This window comes from Cherax quadricarinatus, chromosome 68, assembly GCF_038502225.1.
Source record: "Cherax quadricarinatus isolate ZL_2023a chromosome 68, ASM3850222v1, whole genome shotgun sequence".
Taxonomy (NCBI): Eukaryota; Metazoa; Arthropoda; class Malacostraca; order Decapoda; family Parastacidae; genus Cherax; species Cherax quadricarinatus.
This window is the reverse complement of record NC_091359.1, coordinates 16,296,078-16,323,653: the sequence shown is the minus strand read 5'-3', so window position 1 is coordinate 16,323,653 and position 27,576 is coordinate 16,296,078. Positions and strand designations below refer to the sequence as shown.

General features: G+C 41.0%; 1 protein-coding gene across 2 annotated transcripts in view; it reads right to left on the bottom strand.

The window, feature by feature from the left end:
• The window catches only part of sp3 (phosphatidylinositide phosphatase spermathreecae), a 185,933-nt gene that overhangs the window by 100,815 nt on the left and 57,542 nt on the right, over window positions 1–27,576 (bottom strand). For both annotated transcript variants that reach the window (XM_053789611.2, XM_053789612.2), the window contains exons 8-9: window positions 24,132–24,204; window positions 6,089–6,281 (exon numbers count right to left, since the gene is read on the bottom strand). In XM_053789611.2, the coding sequence (XP_053645586.1) occupies window positions 6,089–6,281; window positions 24,132–24,204 (266 nt within the window). The remainder of the gene's footprint in view (window positions 1–6,088; window positions 6,282–24,131; window positions 24,205–27,576) is intronic.

The following is a 27,576-nucleotide window of genomic DNA, read 5'->3' as shown; positions in this document are numbered from 1 at the left end:
GTCCTGGAAATGGGAAGTACAATGCCTGCACTTTAAAGGAGGGGTTTGGGATATTGGCAGTTTGGAGGGATATGTTGTGTATCTTTATATGTGTATGCTTCTAGACTGTTGTATTCTGAGCACCTCTGCAAAAACAGTGATAATGTGCGAGTGTGGTGAAAGTGTTGAATGATGATGAAAGTATTTTCTTTTTGGGGATTTTCTTTCTTTTTTGGGTCACCCTGCCTCGGTGGGAGACAGCCGACTTGTTTAAAAAAAAAAAAAAAAAAAAAAAAAATATATATATATATACATATATATATATATATATATATATATATATATATATATATACAGTGGACCCCCGCATAGCGAACTTAATCCGTGCAAGAGGGCTGGTCGTTATGCGAAATGTTCGCTATGCGAATTAATTTTCCCCATAAGAAATAATGGAAATAAAATTAATCCGTGCAAGACACCCAAAAGTATGAAAAAAAAATTTTTTTACCACAAAAAAATGTTAATTTTAGTACACACAAACTGAAAAAGGCATGCACAATTACATGACACTTACTTTTATTGAAGATCTGGTGATGATTGATGGGATGGGAGGAGGGGAGAGAGAGTGTTAGTGTTTAGAAGGGGAATCCCCTTCCATTAACACTTGAGGAGGCAAGTCCTTTTCCGGGGTTACTTCCCTTCTTCTTTTAATGCCACTAGGACCAGCTTCAGAGTCACTGGACTTCTTTCTGTCCATAGAGCTCTGTACCTCCCGTTCCTTTACGATTTGTCTAAAATGGGCCATAACATTGTCATTGAAATAGTCACCAGCACGCCTTGCAACAGCTGTGTCAGGGTGATTTTCATCCATAAAGGTTTGCAGTTCAACCCACTGTGCACACATTTCCTTAATTTTTGAAGTAGGCACAATGGATTCCACAACTGGCATAGGCTTCTCAGGGTTAGCCCCAAACCCTTCAAAATCTTTCTTAATTTCCATACTAATTCTCACCCTTTTTACCACAGGGTTGGCACTAGAAGCTTTCTTGGGGCCCATGGTCACTTATTTTCAACAAACAGAACCGAAAACACTGTAATAATACGAAATATTCCGAGTGTATGCTTGAATGTTACCGCGGAGGCTAGCTGGTAAACAATGGGACAGGCGGCACATGTGAGGCTGGCTGAGGCCGCACATTGGACGCGTCTCGGACGAAGTTCGCTGAGCGGGTTTTTGTCTACTATGCGGGGCAAAATTTTAGCGATCAAAGCGTTCGCTATGCGGAATGTTCGCTATGCAAGGCGTTCGCTATGCGGGGGTCCACTGTATATATATATATATAATATGTATATATATATATATGTATATATATATATAAGTATATATATATATGTATATATATATAGATATATATATATATATACATATATATATATATTTTTTTTTTTTTTTTTTTTTTCAACAAGTCGGCCGTCTCCCACCGAGGCAGGGTGACCCAAAACAGAAAGAAAATCCCCAAAAAGAAAATACTTTCATCATCATTCAAAACTTTCACCACACTCGCACATTATCACTGTTTTTGCAGAGGTGCTCAGAATACAACAGTCTAGAAGCATACACATATAAAGATACACAACATATCCCTCCAAACTGCCAATATCCCAAACCCCTCCTTTAAAGTGCAGGCATTGTACTTCCCATTTCCAGGACTCAAGTCCGACTATATGAAAATAACCGGTTTCCCTGAATCCCTTCACTAAATATTACCCTGCTCACACTCCAACAGATCGTCAGGTCCCAAGTACCATTCGTCTCCATTCACTCCTATCTAACACGCTCACGCACGCTTGCTGGAAGTCCAAGCCCCTCGCCCACAAAACCTCCTTTACCCCCTCTCTCCAACCCTTTCGAGGACGACCCCTACCCCGCCTTCCTTCCCCTATAGAATTATATGCTTTCCATGTCATTCTACTTTGATCCATTCTCTCTAAATGACCAAACCACCTCAACAACCCCTCTTCTGCCCTCTGACTAATACTTTTATTAACTCCACACCTTCTCCTAATTTCCACACTCCGAATTTTCTGCATAATATTTACACCACACATTGCCCTTAAACAGGACATCTCCGCTGCCTCCAACCGTCTCCTCGCTGCTGCATTTACCACCCAAGCTTCACACCCATATAACAGTGTTGGTACTACTATACTTTCATACATTCCCTTCTTTGCCTCCATAGATAACGTTTTTTGACTCCACATATACCTCAACGCACCACTCACCTTTTTTTCCTCATCAATTCTATGATTAACCTCATCCTTCATAAATCCATCCGCCGACACGTCAACTCCCAAGTATCTGAAAACATTCACTTCTTCCATACTCCTCCTCCCCAATTTGATATCCAATTTTTCTTTATCTAAATCATTTGACACCCTCATCACCTTACTCTTTTCTATGTTCACTTTCAACTTTCTACCTTTACACACATTCTCAAACTCATCCACTAACCTTTGCAATTTTTCTTTAGAATCTTCCATAAGCACAGTATCATCAGCAAAAAGTAACTGTGTCAATTCCCATTTTGAATTTGATTCCCCATAATTTAATCCTACCCCTCTCCCGAACACCCTAGCATTTACTTCTTTTACAACCCCATCTATAAATATATTAAACAACCATGGTGACATTACACATCCCTGTCTAAGACCTACTTTTACCGGGAAGTATTCTCCCTCTCTTCTACACACCCTAACCTGAGCCTCACTATCCTCATAAAAGCTCTTTACAGCATTTAGTAACTTACCACCTATTCCATAAACTTGCAACATCTGCCACATTGCTCCTCTATCCACTCTATCATATGCCTTTTCTAAATCCATAAATGCAATAAAAACTTCCCTACCTTTATCTAAATACTGTTCACATATATGCTTCAATGTAAACACTTGATCTACACATCCCCTACCCACTCTGAAGCCTCCTTGCTCATCCGCAATTCTACATTCTGTCTTACCTCTAATTCTTTCAATTATAACCCTACCGTATACTTTTCCTGGTATACTCAGTAAACTTATTCCTCTATAATTTTCACAATCTCTTTTGTCCCCTTTCCCTTTATATAAAGGGACTATACATGCTCTCCGCCAATCCCTAGGTACCTTCCCCTCTTTCATACATTTATTAAACAAAAGTACCAACCACTCCAACACTATATCCCCCCCTGCTTTTAACATTTCTGTCATGATCCCATCAGTTCCAGCTGCTTTACCCCCTTTCATTCTACGTAATGCCTCACGTACCTCCACCACACTTACATTCTGCTCTTCTTCACTCCTAAAAGATGGTATACCTCCCTGGCCAGTGCATGAAATTACCGCCTCCCTTTCTTCCTCAACATTTAAAAGTTCCTCAAAATATTCTCGCCATCTACCTAATACCTCCCTCTCCCCATCTACTAACTCCTCTACTCTGTTTTTAACGGACAAATCCATACTTTCCCCAGGCTTTCTTAACTTGTTTAACTCACTCCTAAATTTTTTCTTATTTTCATTAAAATTTCTTGACAGTGCCTCTCCCACTCTTTCATCTGCTCTCCTTTTGCACTCTCTCACCACTCTCTTCACCTTTCTTTTACTCTCCATATACTCTGCTCTTCTTGTAACACTTCTGCTTTGTAAAAACCTCTCGTAAGCTACCTTTTTATCTTTTATCACACCCTATACTTCATCATTCCACCAATCACTCCTCTTTCCTCCTGCCCCCACCCTCCTATAACCACAAACTTCTGCCCCACATTCTAATACTGCATTTTTAAAACTATTCCAACCCTCTTCAACCCCCCCACTACTCATCTTTGCACTAGCCCACCTTTCTGCCTATAGTCGCTTATATCTCGCCCGAACTTCCTCCTCCCTTAGTTTATACACTTTCACCTCCCTCTTACTTGTTGTTGCCACCTTCCTCTTTTCCCATCTACCTCTTACTCTAACTGTAGCTACAACTAAATAATGATCTGATATATCAGTTGCCCCTCTATAAACATGTACATCCTGGAGCCTACCCATCAACCTTTTATCCACCAATACATAATCTAACAAACTACTTTCATTACGTGCTACATCATACCTTGTATATTTATTTATCCTCTTTTTCATAAAATATGTATTACTTATTACCAAATTTCTTTCTACACATAGCTCAATTAAAGGCTCCCCATTTACATTTACCCCTGGCACCCCAAATTTACCTACTACTCCCTCCATAACATTTTTACCCACTTTAGCAATGAAATCCCCAACCACCATTACTCTCACACTTGATTCAAAACTCCCCACGTATTCACTCAACATTTCCCAGAATCTCTCTCTCTCTCCTCTACACTTCTCTCTTCTCCAGGTGCATACACGCTTACTATAACCCACTTTTCACATCCAATCTTTATTTTACTCCACATAATCCGTGAATTTATGCATTTGTAGTCCCTCTTTTCCTGCCATAGCTTATCCTTCAACATTATTGCTACTCCTTCTTTAGCTCTAACTCTATTTGAAACCCCTGACCTAATCCCATTTATTCCTCTCCATTGAAACTCTCCCACCCCCTTCAGCTTTGTTTCACTTAAAGCCAGGACATCCAGTTTCTTCTCATTCATAACATCCACAATCATCTCTTTCTTATCATTTGCACAACATCCACGCACATTCAGACTTCCCACTTTGACAATTTTCTTCTTATTCTTTTTAGTAATCTTTACAGGAAAAGGGGTTACTAGCCCATTGTTCCCAGGATCTTAGTTGACTTTTACAACACGCATGGCTTACGGAGGAAAGATTCTTATTCCACTTCACCATGTATATAAAAGGAAAAGTAATAAGACCAAGAACTATTGAGATAAAATCAAAGAAAACTCAGAAGAGTGTGTATAAATAAACGTGTACATGTATGTGTCTAGGTAGTAGGTTGGTAGACAGCAACCGCCCAGGGAGGTACTACCGTCCTGCCAAGTGAGTGTAAAGCTGAAGCCTGTAATTGTTTTACACGATGGTAAGATTGCTGGTGTCTTTTTTTTATGTCTCATACACATGCAAGATTTCAGGTATGTCTTGCTACTTCTACTTACACTTAGGTCACACTACACATACATGTACAAGCATATATATACACACCCCTTTGGGTTTTCTTCTATTTTCTTTCTAGTTCTTGTTCTTGTTTATTTCCTCTTACCTCCATGGGGAAGTGGAACAGAATTCTTCCTCCGTAAGCCATGCGTGTTGTAAGAGGCGACTAAAATGCCGGAAGCAAGGAGCTAGTAACCCCTTCTCCTGTATAAATTACTAAATGTAAAAGGAGAAACTTTCGTTTTTCCTTTTGGGCCACCCCGCCTCGGTGGGATACGGCCGGTGTGTTGAAAGAAAGAAAGACATGTATGTGTAGTGTGACCTAAGTGTAAGTAGAAGTAGCAAGACGTACCTGTAATCTTGCATATTTATGAGACAGACAAAAGACACCAGCAATCCTACCATCATGTAAAACAATTACAGGCTTTCATTTTACACTCACTTGGCAGGACGGTAGTACCTCCCTGGGTGGTTGCTGTCTACCAACCTACTACCTATATATATATATCTACTTCCTGTACTGTACAGCCTCCCTCCACTTAATGACGGAATTCAATTCGTTGCTAAGTGAGGAGCATACTAAAATGGAAGTGGGTTTGTGTCAACCATCTCTGATACTGTTTTAATGTCATCATTGCTCCATTTATAACATTTCTGGTATATTTTTCAATGTTTATACAGTAGTGTACTGTATCCTATAATAAAGAGAAAATCAACTCTAAATATACATTATTTAGGTATGCATACTGGTCAGAGAGCCTGTCCTAAGTCCGAGTCATTGGTAAACAAGTACACTGCTAAGTAAGGAGAGGCTGTACTTCAAAATTCACTTATTTATCGTCTCTCTTAATGATTATTATGCAAAAGCAATACACAGTGAGCTAACAAACGACAAGTATCAGCTTATTTGCATAACCAGTCATTTTACTCTAAAAGCTATTGCATTACTCCCTCCAGAACTTGGCCCAACAAATGATAACAAGCGTACCAGTATTCATGGAAGTCAAAAGTTATAAAAGTGAGGTAGGGAGAGTCCAGTTGGAAGATGTTGTTCAGGAAAGCATCAGCAATCACTTTCTCCTTTCCTGTTTGTTCCACCAAACTAATGCAAGACACATGGCCATACTGTAACACCTCTGACTCCATGTGTTTGGCAAAAGCTACAGCTGTCTCAGCTGGGTCTGCAATGTAAAAATTATATGTAAAATACAATAGTATCAACCTTGTTTCAAGTAATCCCCTAATAAATTTAGAGAATTTTGCAAGCTTAGTTCATACTGTACACTGTGTAATGGTGTGTACGAGTATGCTATTTTCCAGAGTCAACATAAAGTAATGCATGAAAAGTCTTACCCAAACACTTCACTAATGAACAATTTCCTTACTAAACACTCAAATACTATACTGACATTACATACAAATTTCAATGAATAATTTCAACTGTTTTCTAACTATCTCAAACTGCCATAAACTCAAGCATAATCTAAATAAGCTTCCCATTAACCATTTAATTTTTTTAATAAAAAGGATTTTGGTCCTAGCTTAAGTTTGCTTGAAATGCTTTGCACAGTTACAATATGAGCCTTCCAAAATTGCAATGTAACAGACACATAATGTCTAATATAATCTTGTAACATTTAGTATTTTTTAAATTATTTTATAATCATTATTACTGTATATACATAAATCTTGAGCAGTAAAGAGAAATATCAAGATTTATGCATATACAGTAATAATGGTAATAAAATAATATAAAAAATACTACATGTTACAATATTTTATTAGATATTATATGTCTGTTACATTATATTTTTGGAAGGCTTATATTGTAACTTTGCAAAGCATTTCAAGCAAACTTAAGCTAGGACCAAAATCCATTTTATCAATAAAACTAAATGGTTAATGGGAAGCTATTTAGATTATTCATTGCAATTTGCATGAAATATCAGTATAGTATTGTTTATGAAGGATGAGATAAACCATAGAAGTGATGAAGGAAAAAAGGTGAGTGGTGTATTGAGGTATCTGTGGAGACAAAAAACATTATCCATGGAGGCAAAGAAGGGAATGTACAAAAGTATAGTAGTACCAACACTCTTACATGGGTGTGAAGCTTAGGTGGTAAATGCTGCAGTGAGGAGGTGGGTGGAGGCAGTGGAGATGTCCTGTCTAGGGGCAATGTGTGGTGTAAATATTATGCAGAGAATTTGGAGTGTGGAAATTAGGTGTGGAGTTACTAAAATAATAATAATAATGTTTATTTCTTTGTAAAGGTTACAATGTGTAAATACAATTTTGATTGGCTAAGTACAAAGATAGCCACTATCATGCCCAGGCATTTCGGGCAAACTAATCCAAATACATAATAACTAAAAAAAAATAGATAATATAAAAGTACATAGTAATTATTACTTAAAACTAAACATAGAATAGTGGCTAGCTGTTTTACAATCTTATTTGGACTTAATAAATCTTATGTATACTTAGTACAAAATATAATTTACAAGGAATGGTGCAGGTGGTAATATTTTATGGAATGGCAGAATTAAAAGTCAGGTAGTCACATGATAAAACTAGTCAGTAGATGTTTGGTTGATTTGGTTAATATTGTGAGATAAGATGATTTTTTAGCAGAGTCCTAAATTTATAAGTTGTCTGGGGATCCTTGACCTGTTCCGGTAGCGAGTTCCAGATCTTTGGGCCTTTTATGTGCATAGCGTTCTTACATAGTGAGAGTCTTACTCGAGGGATGTTGAAAAGGGCCTTATGCCTTGTATTGTGACTGTACATTCTGTTGTAACTGTCGAGTAGTAGTTTTAGGGGAGGGTTTACAGTGGAGTTTGAAGTTTTGTATATGTAATAGGTACAATAATAAGAGTGCATGTATGTCTTGTATATTTAGCAAGTTGAGTCTTTTGAAAAGTGGTGGGGTGTGCTGTCTAGCATAGGAGCTGGTTATTACTTTAACACAAGCTTTTTGTTGGATTATTAAGGGTCTAAGGTGGCTGGCTGTCGTTGAGCCCCAGGCACAAATACCATAGGTGAGGTAAGGCTATATTAGAGAGTGGTACAGGGTAAGGAGAGTTGTTTGTGGTACATAGTAGCATATCTTGGAAAGGATTCCTACTGATTTGGAAATTTTCTTGGCTATGTGATGGGTATGGGACTGAAATTTAAGATTACAGTCAAGGAGAAGACCTAGAAATTTGCCCTCAATGTGCCTTGATATACGGGAGTCATTTAACAGTATGTTGAGTTGAATATTTGAGGCTCTGTTGCCAAACAGCATGAAGTAAGTTTTGTCTATGCTGAGTGTGAGTTTGTTGGTTATCATCCAAGCATATATCTTTAGCAGTTCATTGTTTACAGTGTTTTCAAGCACAGCTGGGTCTGAATGGGAGTAGACATATGTAGTGTCATCTGCGAATAGAACTGGTGTAAAAAGTTGGGACGCATTGGGGAGATCATTGATGTAGATGAGAAAGAGGAGTGTGTCTAGGACACTACCTTGGGGTACTCCTACAGCTACAGGTTGGAGAGCGGAGTTGACTCCATTTGCATATACATACTGGTGTCTGCCGTTAAGATAGGATTTTAGGTAGTCAAGAGAATGTCCTCTTATGCCATAATGATTCAGTTTGAAGTGCAAGAGATTGTGGTCAACTGTGTCAAACGCTTTTCTTAGGTCAATAAAGAGCCCCAGGGAATATTCATTCTTATCGAGAGCTGTGCATATTAGGTCAAGCATTTGTACAATAGCATCATTCGTGCTTTCTTTTGGTCTAAGAGGACTAAAGAGGGGTTGTTGAGGTAGTCTGGTCATTTAAAGAGAATGGATCAAAACAGAATGACTTGGTGAGCGTATAAATCTGTAGGGGAAGGAAGGAGGGGTAGGGGTTGTCCTCGAAAAGGTTGGAGGGAGGGGGTAAAGAAGGTTTTGTGGGTGAGGGGCTTGGACTTCCAGCAAGCATGCATGAGCATGTTAGATAGGAGTGAATGGAGACAAATGGTTTTTGGGACCTGACGAGCTGTTGGGGTGTGAGCAGGGTAATATTTTGTGAAGGGATTTAGGGAAACTGGATAGCTGGACTTGAGTCCTGGATATGGGAAGGACAATGCCTGCACTTTAAAGGAGGGGTTTGGAATATTGGCAGTTTGGAGGGACTTCTAAACTGTCGTATCTGAGCATCTCTGCAAAGAGAGTGATTATGTGTGAGTGATGGTGAAAGTGTTGAATGATGATGAAAGTATTTTTCTTTCTTCTTGGGTTTTTCGTTCTTTTTGGGTCACCCTGCATCGGTGGGAAGCAGCCGATGTGCTAAAAAAAAAAATGCATAAATCTGTTATCAATAACCTGAACCAAGAGAAATATTATGGATAACCTCAATGAGGGGCAGCTCAATAAGTATGAAGGTAACAAAATGTAAGCAAACCTAAGAAAGTTAAAAGCACCTAAAATAATGAATTATTCTATTTCATGAACTTGCTCACTGCCAAAGCTAGCCAATACATGCAAGAGTTGTGCCAGGGTATGAAGAAAATCAGAGAAAATTACTCAGGAAATAACTCCAGTTTTATTTAACATTTTAAAATCAAAACCAAGGCTAAATGTGGCACTAGAGAAGCATAAAATAAGAGAGTAAAGCATTTGAGTGAGCTATGAGATGTATTATCAGACATAAAATATAGTTACATAAATAGATGTGTTCTATATATACAGTGGTACCTTGACTTACGAGTGCCCCAACTTACAAGTTTTCCGAGTTACGAGCCATCACTCGGTCGATTTTTTGCTTAGGGTTGTGAGCCAAATTCCAAGTTACGAGCGAGCTTCAGATATTCTACAAAAAAATAAAGTTACTAAGTTTATGACATTTGCAAAATATCTTGCCCTTTACTCTCACACAAATCACAAAATATTTGGAATATTTCCAATATTCCACAAGCCAATTGTAGAACAATCATTTTTTATGATTCCTGACAATATTATTGCACTTACTTCAACAATAAATGGTGGGCTTCATGAAATAAGTCAATAACTTACGTACTTCTGAGATATTCACCGGGAACGCGGGCCAGCCTCGAGCGCAGTTAGCCTCTCAAAAACTCAGTTTTCTCTTACCCAGGACCAAAGAACACGTTATAGGAAGAAGCAGCAATGATTTTACATGCTTCGAATGGTCCTGGACACTCGCCATATTATGGCCTATTTTATTCATTCTAGAGAATATATATTTCTATGTTACTTATAGGGCTTATTAAGCCATATTAGCTCAATTCTGATAGATAAATAAGTAGTAGAGTTGATATTTGCGTTTTTTTCAACGAGTCAGCCGTCTCCCACAGAGGCAGGGTGACCCAAAACGAAAGAAAATCCCCAAAAAGAAAATACTTTCAGCATCATTCAACACAAAAAAAGGCACAATACTGTGACTGGAACGATATACAGTGTGACTTTGCAAATGGTCCAAGTCAGACCGAAACGTCGTAAGCTCCTCTCTTCTATGTGCGGGTTATCTGTGTATCATTCAACACTTTCACCTCACTCATACACAATCACTGTCTTTGCAGAGGTGCTCAGATACGACAGTTTAGAAGTCCTTCTAAACTGTCAATATTCCAGACCCCTCCTTTAAAGTGCAGTCATTGTACTTCCAATTTCAAGGACTCAAGTCCAGCTAAATCTATAATAACCAGTTTCCCTTAATCCCTTAATTAAATATTACCCTGCTCACACTCCAGCAGCTCATCAAGTCCCAAAAGTCATTCGTCTCCATTTACTCCTAACACACACACACACACACGCTTGCTGGAAGTCCAAGCCCCTCACCCACAAAACCTTTACCCCCTCCCTCCAACCTTTTTGTGGATGACCCCTACCCCTCCTTCCTTCCCCTACAGATTTATGCGCTCTCCAAGTCATTCTACTTTGATCCATTCTCTCTAAATGACCAAACCACCTCAACAACCCCTCTTCAGCCCTTTGACTAATACTTTTATTAACTCCACACCTCCTCCTAATTTCCACACTCCAAATTCTCTGCATAATATTTACACCACACATTGCCCTTAGACAGGACATCTCCACTGCCTCCAACCGCCTCCTCGCTACGGCATTTACAATCCAAGCTTCACACCCACATAAGAGTGTTGGTGTGTGTTGTTTGTCCGTCGATTTGACGAGGACCATCTAGTCATCCTGGGGTCGAAGTTGGTGGGTACGCAGATGACTTGTCAGGCCAATCCGCGCACGAAACGTTCTCTGGCAGTGTGGACAGGGAAGGGTGGCAGCATCGAGGGGTCTGATGGCTCTGGTCTTCCTCGCCTGCCTGCGCTGCTCAGCTAGTGAGATTCTGCTTGCCTCGCAGGATGTTGCCCCTTTCTGGACAACTGCTCGCCAGTCATTCCTGTCCTGAGCTATCAGCTCCCACATGGTGTGGTTGATGTTGAAACCTTTCAGAGCAGTCTTAAGGGTGTCCTTATGGCGCTTCTTTTGGCCTCCTTGAGAGCGCTTTCCATGCTGCAGTTCGCCAAACAAGAGTTTCTTTGGCAGCCGGTGGTCTGGCATGCGAGCAACGTGACCTGCCCAGCGAAGCTGTGTCTGCATTAGGATGGTGTAGATGCTAGGCAGGCCAGCTGTAGTCAGCACTTCTGTGTCTGGGATCTTATCTTGCCATTTGATGCCAAGAATTTTTCTGAGCTGTGTGGTGTGAAAGTAGTTCAACTTTCTGGCATGACGTTTGTAGACAGTCCAGGTTTCGCAGCCATAGAGAAGTGTGGTGAGGACTATGGCTCTGTACACCTTGATCTTGGTGCTTGTGGTGATGCCTCTTCGGTTCCATACATTCTTGTGGAGAATGCTGAAGGTGGCACTGGCTTTGGCAAGTCTGGCATTCACCTCATCATCGATGACAACGTTTCTGGAAAGGGTACTGCCGAGGTAGGTGAATTTGTCTACGGCGTTCAGTCGCTGCCCGTTGATGGTGATGTTTGGCTCAACATACGTCTTTCCCGGAGCAGGCTGGTGCATCACTTCAGTCTTCGTTGTACTGATTGTCAGCCCGAAGTTGTTGCAGGCGTCAGAGAACTTGTCAACACTGTGCTGCATGGCGGCTTCTGAAGCAGCGTTGAGGGCGCAGTCATCAGCAAATAGCAGGTCATTGATGGTGTCAGTTGCAGCCTTGGCTTTTGCTTGAAGCCTCCTGAGGTTGAAGACAGACCCATCTGTACGGTACCTGATGCCGATTCCTGCGTCTGTGTCCCTGAATGCGTCTGTAAGCATGGCCGAGAACATCAGGCTGAACAGGGTGGGAGCAAGCACGCAGCCTTGTTTCACTCCATTTGAGACTGGGAATGGTTTAGACGTCTCTCCGTTGTCTTGGACTCTGGCCAGCATTCCATCGTGAAGTTGGCATACGATGGCGATAAAAGTTTTTGGGCAGCCATAGTTAGCCATGATTCTCCAAAGGCCCTCTCTACTAACGGTGTCGAAGGCCTTGGTCAAATCGACGTAGGTGGAGTACAAGTCGGCGTTCTGTTCCTGACATTTCTCCTGTAGCTGTCTAGCAGCAAACACCATGTCAATAGTCCAGCGATCTTTCCGGAAGCCGCACTGGCTTTCAGGTAGGAGTCCATGCTCTAGATGTTCATTGAACCGATTGAGTAGAACTCTAGCCAGGGTTTTGCCTGCGATGGAGAGCAGGGAGATACCACGGTGGTTGTCACATGCCTGGCGGTTTCCTTTTCGTTTGTAGAGATGCATGATGGAAGCATCTTTAAAGTCCTGAGGAACTGTCTCGTACTGCCATACAAGCTGGAAGAGTTGGTGAAGTTTCTCTACCAGTGCCATTCTGCCTTCTTTGTAGACTTCAGCTGAGATGGCATCAGACCCAAGAGCTTTGCCACTGGACAGTTGACGTATTGCTTGCTGAGTCTCCTCCAAAGTGGGGATGGCATTCAGCGTCTCGTTGGTCGGAATCTGAGGTAGACGTTCGATGGCTTCATCGTTGATGGTGGATGGACGGTTCAGCACGCTGTCAAAATGTTCTGCCCATCTCTCTAGAATTTTCTCCTTGTCTGTGAGCAGCGTTGACCCATCTGCGCTGAGGAGTGGTGATGTGCCAGAGGTGGTAGGGCCGTAGATTTCTTTCAGGCCGTCATAGAAGTTCTTCATATCGTTTCTGTCTGCAAAGCCCTGAATCTCATCGGCTTTGTTGCTTAGCCAAGAGTCTTGCATTTCACGCATTTTTTGCTGGGTATTGCTGCATATGTTTCTCAGTGCATCTTGCTTCGCTGTGGACTTTGGGTCGTTGATGTGGGCCATGTAGGCCTTTCGTTTCTCTTCCAGCAGCTGCTGGATTTCTGTGCAGTGTTCGTCGAACCAGTCCTTGTGCTTCCTGGTGACGGGTCCTAGACACTCCATGGCTGTGCTGTACACTGTATCACGGAGTGCGATCCATGCTGCTTCGACGTTTTGAACGTCCAGCACGACGGACTCCAAGCGGGTTTCCAGGATTTCTGCAAAGGACTGCTTGACGTTGTGGGCCTTCAGCTTGCCGACGTTCAGGCGTTTTGGTGGTTTCGCGCCCTGAGGGCATCTCCTGGGCTGGACACGGAGCTTGAGTTTCGAGACGATGAGGCGATGGTCTGTCCAGCATTCCGCGCCACACATGGCCTTCGTGACTCGTACATCCTGCCTGTCCCTCTTCCTGACAATGACATAATCAATGAGATGCCAGTGTTTGGAACGCGGGTGCATCCATGATGTCCTGTTGCGGGTAGGGAGGCTGAAGACGGTGTTGATGATCAGAAGGTCGTGTTTGGCGCAGGTCTGAAGGAGCAGCAGGCCGTTGCTATTGCAGCTGCCCACCCCATGCTTTCCGATCACGCCTTCCCAGGCAGTGCTGTCACGACCGACTCTCGCATTAAAGTCACCAAGGATGATGAGCTTATCTGTGCTGGGGACAGTGGTGATGACAGCGTTCAGGTCTTCATAAAACTTGTCCTTAACCTCGTCTGGGTTGGTCATGGTGGGGTCATAGGCGCTAACAATAGTGGCAAACTTCTGTCTGCAGGACAAGGGGATTCTCATCATCATAAGGCGATCGTTCGCTCCTTTTGGTGGGCCAGCCAGCTTGCCAATGAGGGATGACTTCACTACAAAGCCAACTCCTGCCTCCCGTCTCTCCTTGGCTCCTTGTCTGGACCAAAAGAAGGTATAGCCTGCTCCTCTTTCACAGAGTTCGCCCTCGCCAGCAAGTCTAGTCTCACTTATGGCAGCGATGTCAATGCTGTATCTGGCGAGTTTGTTCGCAATGAGTGCTGTACGTCTCTGAGGTCTGTCTGAGTCGTCCCTGTCGAGAAGCATACGGACATTCCAAGTGGCAAGGTTGAAGGGTGTGATCTTGGTTTTCTTCTTTAATGTCTTGTAGTTTCGACCGCATGTAGAAGGGTGCCCACCAACCGCGGTAAGCTGGCTAGGGTTTCGTGGAGCAGGCAATGTTTGGGACACCTTTTCTAGTCTGTTCCTCATGCCATGGAGGTAAGCAGTGCATTCCTGAAGAGGGCTGCTCAGTCACTAACACGGCTGCCGGACTCCACCGCTGCTCCGGCCGGTAAAGAACGACCCTATGGCCTGAGCCGCCTGTGTGCAGGTCCATGGCTATGACTTCCAGTGTACCCACACCTGTCGCTTCGTCGCTCGCCCGTCGCCACAGGTCTTGGGTGATGAGGTGGGATAAAGGATGACTGATGACATGCGCTGTGACTTTGTTTAAAGTAAGGAAGAGTTGCGCAGCGTCGACCTCACTCTCTCGTCCGGAGCCATCTGAGGCCAGTGGCAAGATAAAGTCGAGACGACTGGAGATGGGATCGGGTGCAGTGGATGACCAGGATGTCCTTAGTGCCTCATCATGCCCTTAGCGCTCCACAACGCCTTGCTGGAACTGCCTTTCTGCCCGTTGAACCAATCTAGTGGTTTCATCCGCGCGGTCCGCCAGAGCCAGTCTTCCCATGCTTAGGTAGGCAAGCCCTAGTTGACTTTACTGGGGGTCAGTGACCCGACAGCTACCCTCACTTGGTTTAGCCAGCCTGTCGAAGCCGTTGCCCGGGGTGTGGCTGCTGTCAAATGCTAACAGCTACTTGGAGCCACAAGTGAGAGCTGGGCGTCAGGTGGGGACCAAAAGCTGTCGAGCTGCCCCGAGAAGGGCAGCTCACCAGCTATACCTTCATACATTCCCTTCTTTGCCTCCATAGATAACGTTTTTTGTCTCCACAGATACCTCAACGCACCACTCACCTTTTTTCCTTCATCAATTCTATGGTTAACCTCATCCTTCATAAATCCATCTGCTGACAAGTCAACTCCCAAATATCTGAAAACATTCACTTCTTCCATACTCCTCCTCCCCAATTTGATATCCAATTTTTCTTTATCTAAATCATTTGATACCCTCATCACCTTACTCTTTTCTATGTTCACTTTCAACTTTCTACCTTTACACACATTCCCAAACTCATCCACTAACCTTTGCAATTTTTCTTTAGAATCTCCCATAAGCACAGTATCATCAGCAGAAAGTAAATGTGTCAATTCCCATTTTGAATTTGATTCCCCAAAATTTAATCCCACCCCTCTCCCGAACACCCTAGCATTTACTTCCTTTACAACCCCATCTATAAATATATTAAACAACCATGGTGACATTACACATCCCTGTCTAAGACCTACTTTTACCGGGAAGTAGTCTCCCTCTCTTCTACACACCCCAACCTGAGCCTCACTATCCTCATAAAAACTCTTTACAGCATTTAATAACTTACCACCTATTCCATATACTTGCAACATCTGCCACATTGCTCCTCTATCCACTCTATCGTATGCCTTTTCTAAATCCATAAATGCAATAAAAACTTCCCTTCCTTTATCTAAATACTTTTCACATATATGCTTCAATGTAAACACTTGATCTACACATCCCTACCCACTCTGAAACCTCCTTGCTCATCCGCAATCCTACATTCTGTCTTACCTCTAATTCTTTCAATTATAACCCTACCGTACACTTTTCCTGGTATACTCAGTAAACTTATTCCTCTATAATTTTTACAATCTCTTTTGTCCCCTTTCCCTTTATATAAAGGGACTATACATGCTCTCTGCCAATCCCTAGGTACCTTCCCCTCTTTCATACATTTATTAAACAAAAGTACGAACTACTCCAACACTATATCCCCCCCTGCTTTTAACATTTCTGTCATGATCCCATCAGTTCCAGCTGCTTTACCCCCTTTCATTCTACGTAATGCCTCATGTACCTCCCCCACACTTACATTCTGCTCTTCTTCACTCCTAAAAGATGGTATACCTCCCTGACCAGTGCATAAAATTACTGCCTCTCTTTCTTCCTTAACATTTAAAAGTTCCTCAAAATATTCTCGCCATCTACCTAATACCTCCATCTCCCCATCTACTAACTCCCCTACTCTGTTTTTAACTGACAAATCCATACTTTCCCTAGGCTTTCTTAACTTGTTTAACTCACTCCAAAATTTTTTCCTATTTTCATTAAAATTTCGCCTCTCCCACTCTATCATCTGCTCTCCTTTTGCACTCTCTCACCACTCTCTTTACCTTTCTTTTACTCTCCATATACTCTGCTCTTCTTGTAACACTTCTGCTTTGTAAAAACCTCTCATAAGCTACCTTTTTCTCTTTTATCACACCCTTTACTTCATCATTCCACCAATCACTCCTCTTTCCTCCTGCCCCCACCCTCCTATAACCACAAACTTCTGCCCCACATTCTAATACTGCATTTTTAAAACTATTCCAACCCTCTTCAACCCCCCAACTACTCATCTTTGCACTAGCCCACCTTTCTGCCAATAGTCGCTTATATCTCACCCGAACTTCCTCCTCCCTTAGTTTATACACTTTCACCTCCCTCTTACTTGTTGCCACCTTCCTCTTTTCCCATCTACCTCTTACCCTAACTGTAGCTACAACTAAATAATGATCCGATATATCAGTTGCCCCTCTATAAACATGTACATCCTGGAGCCTACCCATCAACCTTTTATCCACCAATACATAATCTCTCTTCTACACAGGTTGGTAGACAGGTTGGTAGACAGCAACCACCCAGGGAAGTACTACCGTCCTGCCAGATGACTGTGAAACAAAAACCTGTAACTGTTTTGCATGATGGTAGGATTGCTGGTTTCTTTTTCTGTCTCATAAACACGCTAAGATAACAGGGATATCTTGCTACTCCTACTTACACTTTGGTCACACTTCACAGACACGCACATGCATATATATATATACATACATCTAGGTTTTTCTCCTTTTTCTAAATAGCTCTTGTTCTTTTTTATTTCTTCTATTGTCCATGGGGAAGTGGAAAAGAATCTTTCCTCCGTAAGCCATGCGTGTCGTATGAGGCGACTAAAATGCCGGGAGCAATGGGCTAGTAACCCCTTCTCCTGTATACAATTACTAAAACAGAGAAGAAGAAAAACTTTATAAAACTGGGTTGCTTAAATGTGCGTGGATGTAGTGCGGATGACAAGAAACAGATGATTGCTGATGTTATGAATGAAAAGAAGTTGGATGTCCTGGCCCTAAGCGAAACAAAGCTGAAGGGGGTAGGAGAGTTTCAGTGGGGGGAAATAAATGGGATTAAATCTGGAGTATCTGAGAGAGTTAGAGCAAAGGAAGGGGTAGCAGTAATGTTAAATGATCAGTTATGGAAGGAGAAAAGAGAATATGAATGTGTAAATTCAAGAATTATGTGGATTAAAGTAAAGGTTGGATGCGAGAAGTGGGTCATAATAAGCGTGTATGCACCTGGAGAAGAGAGGAATGCAGAGGAGAGAGAGAGATTTTGGGAGATGTTAAGTGAATGTATAGGAGCCTTTGAACCAAGTGAGAGAGTAATTGTGGTAGGGGACTTGAATGCTAAAGTAGGAGAAACTTTTAGAGAGGGTGTGGTAGGTAAGTTTGGGGTGCCAGGTGTAAATGATAATGGGAGCCCTTTGATTGAACTTTGTATAGAAAGGGGTTTAGTTATAGGTAATACATATTTTAAGAAAAAGAGGATAAATAAGTATACACGATATGATGTAGGGCGAAATGACAGTAGTTTGTTGGATTATGTATTGGTAGATAAAAGACTGTTGAGTAGACTTCAGGATGTACATGTTTATAGAGGGGCCACAGATATATCAGATCACTTTCTAGTTGTAGCTACACTGAGAGTAAAAGGTAGATGGGATACAAGGAGAATAGAAGCATCAGGGAAGAGAGAGGTGAAGGTTTATAAACTAAAAGAGGAGGCAGTTAGGGTAAGATATAAACAGCTATTGGAGGATAGATGGGCTAATGAGAGCATAGGCAATGGGGTCGAAGAGGTATGGGGTAGGTTTAAAAATGTAGTGTTAGAGTGTTCAGCAGAAGTTTGTGGTTACAGGAAAGTGGGTGCAGGAGGGAAGAGGAGCGATTGGTGGAATGATGATGTAAAGAGAGTAGTAAGGGAGAAAAAGTTAGCATATGAGAAGTTTTTACAAAGTAGAAGTGATGCAAGGAGGGAAGAGTATATGGAGAAAAAGAGAGAAGTTAAGAGAGTGGTGAAGCAATGTAAAAAGAGAGCAAATGAGAGAGTGGGTGAGATGTTATCAACAAATTTTGTTGAAAATAAGAAAAAGTTTTGGAGTGAGATTAACAAGTTAAGAAAGCCTAGAGAACAAATGGATTTGTCAGTTAAAAATAGGAGAGGAGAGTTATTAAATGGAGAGTTAGAGGTATTGGGAAGATGGAAGGAATATTTTGAGGAATTGTTAAATGTTGATGAAGATAGGGAAGCTGTGATTTCGTGTATAGGGCAAGGAGGAATAACATCTTGTAGGAGTGAGGAAGAGCCAGTTGTGAGTGTGGGGGAAGTTCGTGAGGCAGTAGGTAAAATGAAAGGGGGTAAGGCAGCCGGGATTGATGGGATAAAGATAGAAATGTTAAAAGCAGGTGGGGATATAGTTTTGGAGTGGTTGGTGCAATTATTTAATAAATGTATGGAAGAGGGTAAGGTACCTAGGGATTGGCAGAGAGCATGCATAGTTCCTTTGTATAAAGGCAAAGGGGATAAAAGAGAGTGCAAAAATTATAGGGGGATAAGTCTGTTGAGTGTACCTGGTAAAGTGTATGGTAGAGTTATAATTGAAAGAATTAAGAGTAAGACGGAGAATAGGATAGCAGATGAACAAGGAGGCTTTAGGAAAGGTAGGGGGTGTGTGGACCAGGTGTTTACAGTGAAACATATAAGTGAACAGTATTTAGATAAGGCTAAAGAGGTCTTTGTGGCATTTATGGATTTGGAAAAGGCGTATGACAGGGTGGATAGGGGGGCAATGTGGCAGATGTTGCAAGTGTATGGTGTAGGAGGTAGGTTACTGAAAGCAGTGAAGAGTTTTTACGAGGATAGTGAGGCTCAAGTTAGAGTATGTAGGAAAGAGGGAAATTTTTTCCCAGTAAAAGTAGGCCTTAGACAAGGATGTGTGATGTCACCGTGGTTGTTTAATATATTTATAGATGGGGTTGTAAGAGAAGTAAATGCGAGGGTCTTGGCAAGAGGCGTGGAGTTAAAAGATAAAGAATCACACACAAAGTGGGAGTTGTCACAGCTGCTCTTTGCTGATGACACTGTGCTCTTGGGAGATTCTGAAGAGAAGTTGCAGAGATTGGTGGATGAATTTGGTAGGGTGTGCAAAAGAAGAAAATTAAAGGTGAATACAGGAAAGAGTAAGGTTATGAGGATAACAAAAAGATTAGGTGATGAAAGATTGAATATCAGATTGGAGGGAGAGAGTATGGAGGAGGTGAACGTATTCAGATATTTGGGAGTGGACGTGTCAGCGGATGGGTCTATGAAAGATGAGGTGAATCATAGAATTGATGAGGGAAAAAGAGTGAGTGGTGCACTTAGGAGTCTGTGGAGACAAAGAACTTTGTCCTTGGAGGCAAAGAGGGGAATGTATGAGAGTATAGTTTTACCAACGCTCTTATATGGGTGTGAAGCGTGGGTGATGAATGTTGCAGCGAGGAGAAGGCTGGAGGCAGTGGAGATGTCATGTCTGAGGGCAATGTGTGGTGTGAATATAATGCAGAGAATTCGTAGTTTGGAAGTTAGGAGGAGGTGCGGGATTACCAAAACTGTTGTCCAGAGGGCTGAGGAAGGGTTGTTGAGGTGGTTCGGACATGTAGAGAGAATGGAGCGAAACAGAATGACTTCAAGAGTGTATCAGTCTGTAGTGGAAGGAAGGCGGGGTAGGGGTCGGCCTAGGAAGGGTTGGAGGGAGGGGGTAAAGGAGGTTTTGTGTGCGAGGGGCTTGGACTTCCAGCAGGCATGCGTGAGCGTGTTTGATAGGAGTGAATGGAGACAAATGGTTTTTAATACTTGACGTGCTGTTGGAGTGTGAGCAAAGTAACATTTATGAAGGGATTCAGGGAAACCGGCAGGCCGGACTTGAGTCCTGGAGATGGGAAGTACAGTGCCTGCACTCTGAAGGAGGGGTGTTAATGTTGCAGTTTAAAAACTGTAGTGTAAAGCACCCTTCTGGCAAGACAGTGATGGAGTGAATGATGGTGAAAGTTTTTCTTTTTCGGGCCACCCTGCCTTGGTGGGAATCGGCCGGTGTGATAATAAAAAAAAATAATAAAAAAAAAAACATAATCTAATAAACTACTTTCATTACGTGATACATCATACCTAGTATATTTATTTATCCTCTTTTTCATAAAATATGCATTACTTATTACCAAATCTCTTTCTACACATAGCTCAATTAAAGGCTCCCCATTTACATTTACCCCTGGCACCCCAAATTTACCTACTACTCCCTCCATAACATTTTTACCCACTTTAGCATTGAAATCCCCAACCACCATTACTCTCACACTTGATTCAAAACTCCCCATGCATTCACTCAACATTTCCCAAAATCTCTCTCTCTCCTCTACACTTCTCTCTTCTCCAGGTGCATACACGCTTATTATAACCCACTTTTCACATCCAATCTTTATTTTACTCCACATAATCCTTGAATTAATACATTTATAGTCCTTCTTTTCCTGCCATAGCTTATCCTTCAACATTATTGCTACTCCTTCTTTAGCTCTAACTCTATTTGAAACCCCTGACCCAATCCCATTTATTCCTCTCCATTGAAACTCTCCCACCCCCTTCAGCTTTGTTTCACTTAAAGCCAGGATATCCAGCTTCTTCTCATTCATAACATCCACAATCATCTCTTTCTTATCATTTGCACAACATCCACGCACATTCAGACTTCCCACTTTGACAATTTTCTTCTTATTATTCTTTTTAGTAATCTTTACAGGAAAAGGGGTTACTAACCCATTGTTCCCGGCATTTTAGTTGACTTTTACAACACGCATGGCTTACGGAGGAAAGATTCTTATTCCACTTCCCCATGGATATAAAAGGAAAAGTAATAAGACCAAGAACTATTAAGATAAAATCAAAGAAAACTCAGATGAGTGTGTATAAATAAATGTGTACATGTATGTGTAGTGTGACCTAAGTGTAAGTAGAAGTAGCAAGACATACCTGTAATCTTGCATATTTATGAGACAGACAAAAGACATCAGCAATCCTACCATCATATAAAACAATCAGAGGCTTTCGTTTTACACTCACTTGGCAGGACGGTAGTACCTCCCTGGGTGGTTGCTGTCTACCAACCTACTACCATTTCTTATTTATAAATACATTATTCTTATTTATTAACCCATAACAAAAAATTTTGGGTGTTTTTTGGTGGGGCTGGAATGGATTAATGGCATTTCAATTAATTTCAGTGAGGAAAATTGATTTGATATGTGAGCAAATTGAGTTACGAGCTTGGTCACGGAACAAATTAAACTCGTAAGTCAAGGTACCACTGTATACATATATGAAAGACTGAAATCAGTTATCTTGCACATGGAGAGAAAATAATGTTAAAGGAAGACCGAGATACATTCATGAATACAACTACTGTCAAGCCATTACAAATGGCTTTGTCAAGCTGTTTGTAATGGCTTGACAAAGCTCCTGGAGAGCGAAATGTTGCCACAATAAAATGTCACATTAGTTGCACCTGTGTCCTATTACCTAACATACTGCAAGATTACATTATAAAGCTAAACTTATTTTTATATATGAAACTCATGACTTACATTAAAACGTACTCAACCCTTTAATAGTTAATGATGTAGATCTACGAGTGTGAAGGAAACTGTTCAAAATAATGGCAATCCTTGAATCAAATTCCCCTCACAAATGTTACATTCATGAGTTCAATAAATCAATCATTCAAACTTTATGAACAACCTCAGACAAAGAGACTGTTTGAAATGTAGTGTCTTGTTCTAGACAACACAATTACTATCCTTAATTCAAGCCATGTATAAAAAATTAGCAAGGAAAGCATAATGCAATTATAGTACTGATGCACACTAGTGCATGGTACTAATATGGTTCTCATATAGAAAAATACAGGCAAAGTAATAATGGCTTATGTTTCATTAACAAATCTGAATCAATTAAATTTAATAATTTATTGTATAATTTATTTGTTAAAAGATACTGGACGAAAGATTTGCTATGGATTAAAGCTTGCTTTGCTGCACTTCAATAAATTTAGGACAAAATATATGACAGACCTAAAGCTATAGCCTTGTTTAGCTTACAGGTGCAGCCAGTCCTGCCCTTTGAAGAAGATTCAAAACAGGGAGAACTAGAATAGTACCCCAACACAAAAACCATTTCATTCCACAATCATATAAATTAAATAATCGCCACCTCTCCAAATGTTCCAATATCTCACATCATTGAAGATTACATATATATATAAGTGACTATTACAATTTCAAGTAGTACAGTATATGTACATATGCTTAATTCAACATTAACCCTTTGAGGGTCCAGAGCCCTGATCTGAGACTTGTCCATAGATTCCAAGAATTTTCAAAAAAAAATTCTGTTATTTTCTCTTATGAGATGGTAGAGAATCTTTTTTCCAAAGGTGATAAAACAAAAAGTACGAAATTTGATGTAAAATTGACGAAATTACGCTGGCGTGAATTTTGGTGTGTCAGTGATATTTATGCACTGGTGACAATTACATTGTTCCAGTCGACCAAATTCTTAGCTATTTCACTAGTACGCCTTCCATTTTAGTGACTGAGCACAAGAAACTGCCCATTCATCTATTTCAACTACCCAATAAAATAATCAGAAATTAGTAATTTTGCCAATTTCACACAAATTTCAAAATAGGGTCCAGAATAAAAAATGCAGGTATTCCTGGCATTAAAATACCATTTCTTCTGTTCAATAGTCATGTTTCCAGGTTTTACACATGAATTCCATTTTTTTTTTTATTTATACAACGAATTTTTATTCACACCAAAAAATGATATTTACTGTAAAGGAATATTTTAATAATTGTATAAATAATATCAGTGCATTCATGGATGCGTGATGTGATTTATTTACTCTTGAACATCAGTAAAAATCAAACATTTCCACTAGTTTGAGCTCAACTTCAAGCTATTTTCCATCCTAAAACCAATGAAAATTATCTCCATTTCTATAATATATCTTCCATTCTATCAAATGAGACCGAGAAACCGTGAATACAACGATAAAAGTCACATGAAAATACACCACAAAGTCGCTATATTAAACTAAAAACATAGCCGCAGTTTTTTTTCTCATTATACACTGCGTGCTGCAGGATATTTTTATATGGTGTAAACTTATCACACAGACCCATTCTCTCATATATAGGACCAAATTTACTGCTCACGGCTTATCTGAATGAGCTGAGCTCATCACATAGTACTATGGCACGGACCCTGGCTTCAAATCCGTAGGACCACCGCATGGACCCTCAAAGGGTCAAAGAACAATCTGAGACATCAGCTCTTGATCCACTACAAAAATTTAATAAAATAAGTCGTGATTCCTCACCTCTGTCTAATCTTGGAGGAGGACGATACTTGTATCCTGGCTGACTCCAATAAACTGGTACAGAGCCACGCACCTGAAAGCACATATCTAGTTACATAACCAAAATATAAATTTTAATGACCGTCAGCAGGGTAACATTTATGAATGGATTCAGGGAAGCCAGTTAGCCCAACTCAAGTCCTGGTAGTAATGTAATAGCTAAAAATTAACTCATAAAGGTTACCTAGGAGAAGAACATAAGAACATAAGAACGAAGGAACACTGCAGAAGGCCTACTGGCCCATGCGAGGCAGGTCCAAGTCTCCTACCGGCTTAAGCCAAAGCACCCAACCTAACAGGTCAGGTCACATTGACTTAAGGGAGGAACACGGCAACCGACCTGTTAGCACAAGCTATCAGGTCCAACTCACACCCACCCACATCTACTCATGTATTTATCCAACCTATTTTTAAAGCTACACAACGTTCTGGCCTCTATAACGGTACTTGGGAGTTTGTTCCACTCATCCACAACTCTATTACCAAACCAGTACTTTCCTATATCCTTCCTGAATCTGAATTTTTCCAACTTAAAACCATTGCTGCGAGTCCTGTCTAGGCTAGATATTTTCAGCACACTATTTACATCCCCTTTATTTATTCCTGTCTTCCACTTATACACCTCAATCATATCCCCCCTAATTCTACGTCTTTCCAGAGAGTGCAGTTTCAGGGCCCTTAGTCTATCCTCATAGGGAAGGTTTCTGATACATGGGATCATCTTTGTCATCCTCCTTTGTACATTTTCCAGAGAATTTATATCCATTCTGTAATACGGTGACCAAAACTGTGCAGCATAATCTAAATGAGGCCTAACCAAGGATGTATAGAGTTGAAGAACAACCTGAGGACTCCTATTATTTATGCTTCTTGATATGAAGCCAAGGATTCTATTAGCTTTATTGCGAACACTTATGCACTGTTGTCTTGGTTTCAGATTACTGCTAACCAGAACTCCTAAATCTTTTTCGCAATCCGTAATATTAAGATCTACATTATTTAGTTTATATGTGGCATGGTTATTGTCCTGTCCAACATTTAGAACTCTGCATTTGTCTATATTAAACTGCATCTGCCACTTCTCCGACCACTGCATCAGTCTATTCAAATCTTCCTGGAGTGCTCGAATGTCCTCGTCAGAATGAATTCGACGGCCTATTTTGGTGTCATCGGCAAACTTGCCGATGTCGCTCTTTATGCCCTCATCTATGTCGTTTATGTAGATTGTGAACAGCAGGGGGCCCAACACTGACCCCTGTGGAACACCGCTCGTGACGCTTCCCCACTCTGATTTCTCCCCATTTATGCAAACTCTCTGCTGCCTATTTGTCAACCATGCCTCTATCCAGGAAAAAATTTCTCCTCCTATTCCATGTGCTTTAATTTTCCTCAATAGTCTCTGATGTGGGACCCTGTCAAAAGCCTTACTGAAGTCCATATACACAATATCATATTCATTACCATGATCTACCTCCTCAAATACCTTAGTGAAAAAAGTTAATAAATTCGTAAGGCAGGAACGCCCCTTTGTAAAACCATGCTGAGATTCGTTGATTAATTTATGCTTTTCAAGGTGGCTACGAACTGCCTCGGCAATTATTGATTCCATAAATTTTCCCACTATGGAGGTTAGGCTTATTGGTCTATAGTTCGAAGCTAAGGACCTGTCACCTGTTTTGAAAATAGGTATCACATTTGCCATTTTCCACTTATCTGGCACCATGCCAGTTTGTAGTGATATGTTGAAAAGATTAGCCAAAGGTGTGCTAAGCTCCTCTTTACATTCCTTTAGAACCCTTGCATACAGTTCATCAGGGCCTGGGGATTTGTTAGGTTTTAATTTATCTATTTGCCTAAGGACCATGTCACTTGTGACCCTAATAGTGCACAGTTTATTATCGTCCTGTTCTACATAATTTATCATTACTGGAATATCGCTGGTATCCTCCTGTGTAAAAACTGAGAGGAAGTATGTGTTAAAAATTCTACACATTTCCTTATCACTGTCAGTGAGCTGACCCGAGGAACTTTTGAGTGGGCCTATCTTGTCCCTGATCTTACTTCTGTATACCTGAAAGAATCCTTTTGGGTTAGTCTTCGATTCTCTTGCAACTTTAACCTCATAATCTCTTTTTGCTTTTCTAATTCCCTTTTTTATTTCTCTCTTTAACTGAATATATCGATTTCTTAATTGCCCCTCTCCTCTTTTGATTTGCCTATATATGCCTCTCTTTTGACCAATCAGATATTTTAATCTATTGTTCATCCATTTAGGATCATTTTTGTTTGATCTGATTTCCCTATTTGGAACATAATTTGACTGAGCAGCTAGAACTATGCCCTGGAAAGCATCATATCGGCAACCATCACCACCTACCTGACCCTTAGTCAGGTCATTCCAGTTCAGCCCACCTAAGTAATTTTTCAGTCCTATGAAATCAGCCAAGCGAAAGTCAGGGACGGAGACTAGATTGCCATTATTAGGGGAATTCCATGATATGTTAAAACTGAGTGATTTGTGATCACTCTCCCCAAGCTCATCATTAACCTCAAGATTATTAATTAGTGTTTCCCTACTGGCAAGAACCAAGTCAAGGAGGTTATTTCCCCTAGTTGGCTCTGTCACAAACTGTTTTAAAAAGCAATCCTGGATCGTATCAAGAAAGTCACCCGACTCTAAATTTCCTGTCAAATTGCTCCAGTCAATCTGTCTATAGTTGAAATCTCCCATTAGCACAACATTTTCGTATGTAGATGCCTTACGAATTTCGTCCCATAGAAGTTTACTGCACTCCCTATCAAGATTTGGGGCCCTGTAAATCACACCCAAAATTAGTTTTTCTCGGCCCTCGAGAAGCTGTAACCAAACAGATTCAGTGGCTGACGCTTCTAATTTAATATCTTGTCTAACACAACAATTTAAATTGTCTCTGACATACATCGCTACTCCACCACCTTTCCTGTTGACCCTGTCAGTGTGGAATAATTTATAGCCTTGTATGTGACATTCAGAGGGCATCTCTCTATCTTTCAGATTGAGCCAGGTCTCTGTTATAGCAATAATATCTATGTTTCCTGCACTTGCAATTAATCTTAGCTCATCTATCTTATTTCTAACACTCCTGCTATTAGTATAGTAAACCTTAAGGGAGCTAGTCCCTTGCTGCCCTCTGCTGTCCCCCTTTGTTTGCTGACCTGTTCTATTGTCTTTATTTATAACTTCATGCTGAATGCCTTTTATACATTTACTGTTTCCAACCCTAGTGTTGCAACCTGCTTGTTTCCCACACACACCCATACCTCTATCTTCCATCAGTTTAAAATCATAGGCATTTCACCAATGGCCTTCTCAATCGAGTCTGCAAGTGCTACCACCCCTGCCCCAGAGAGATGTACCCCATCCCTT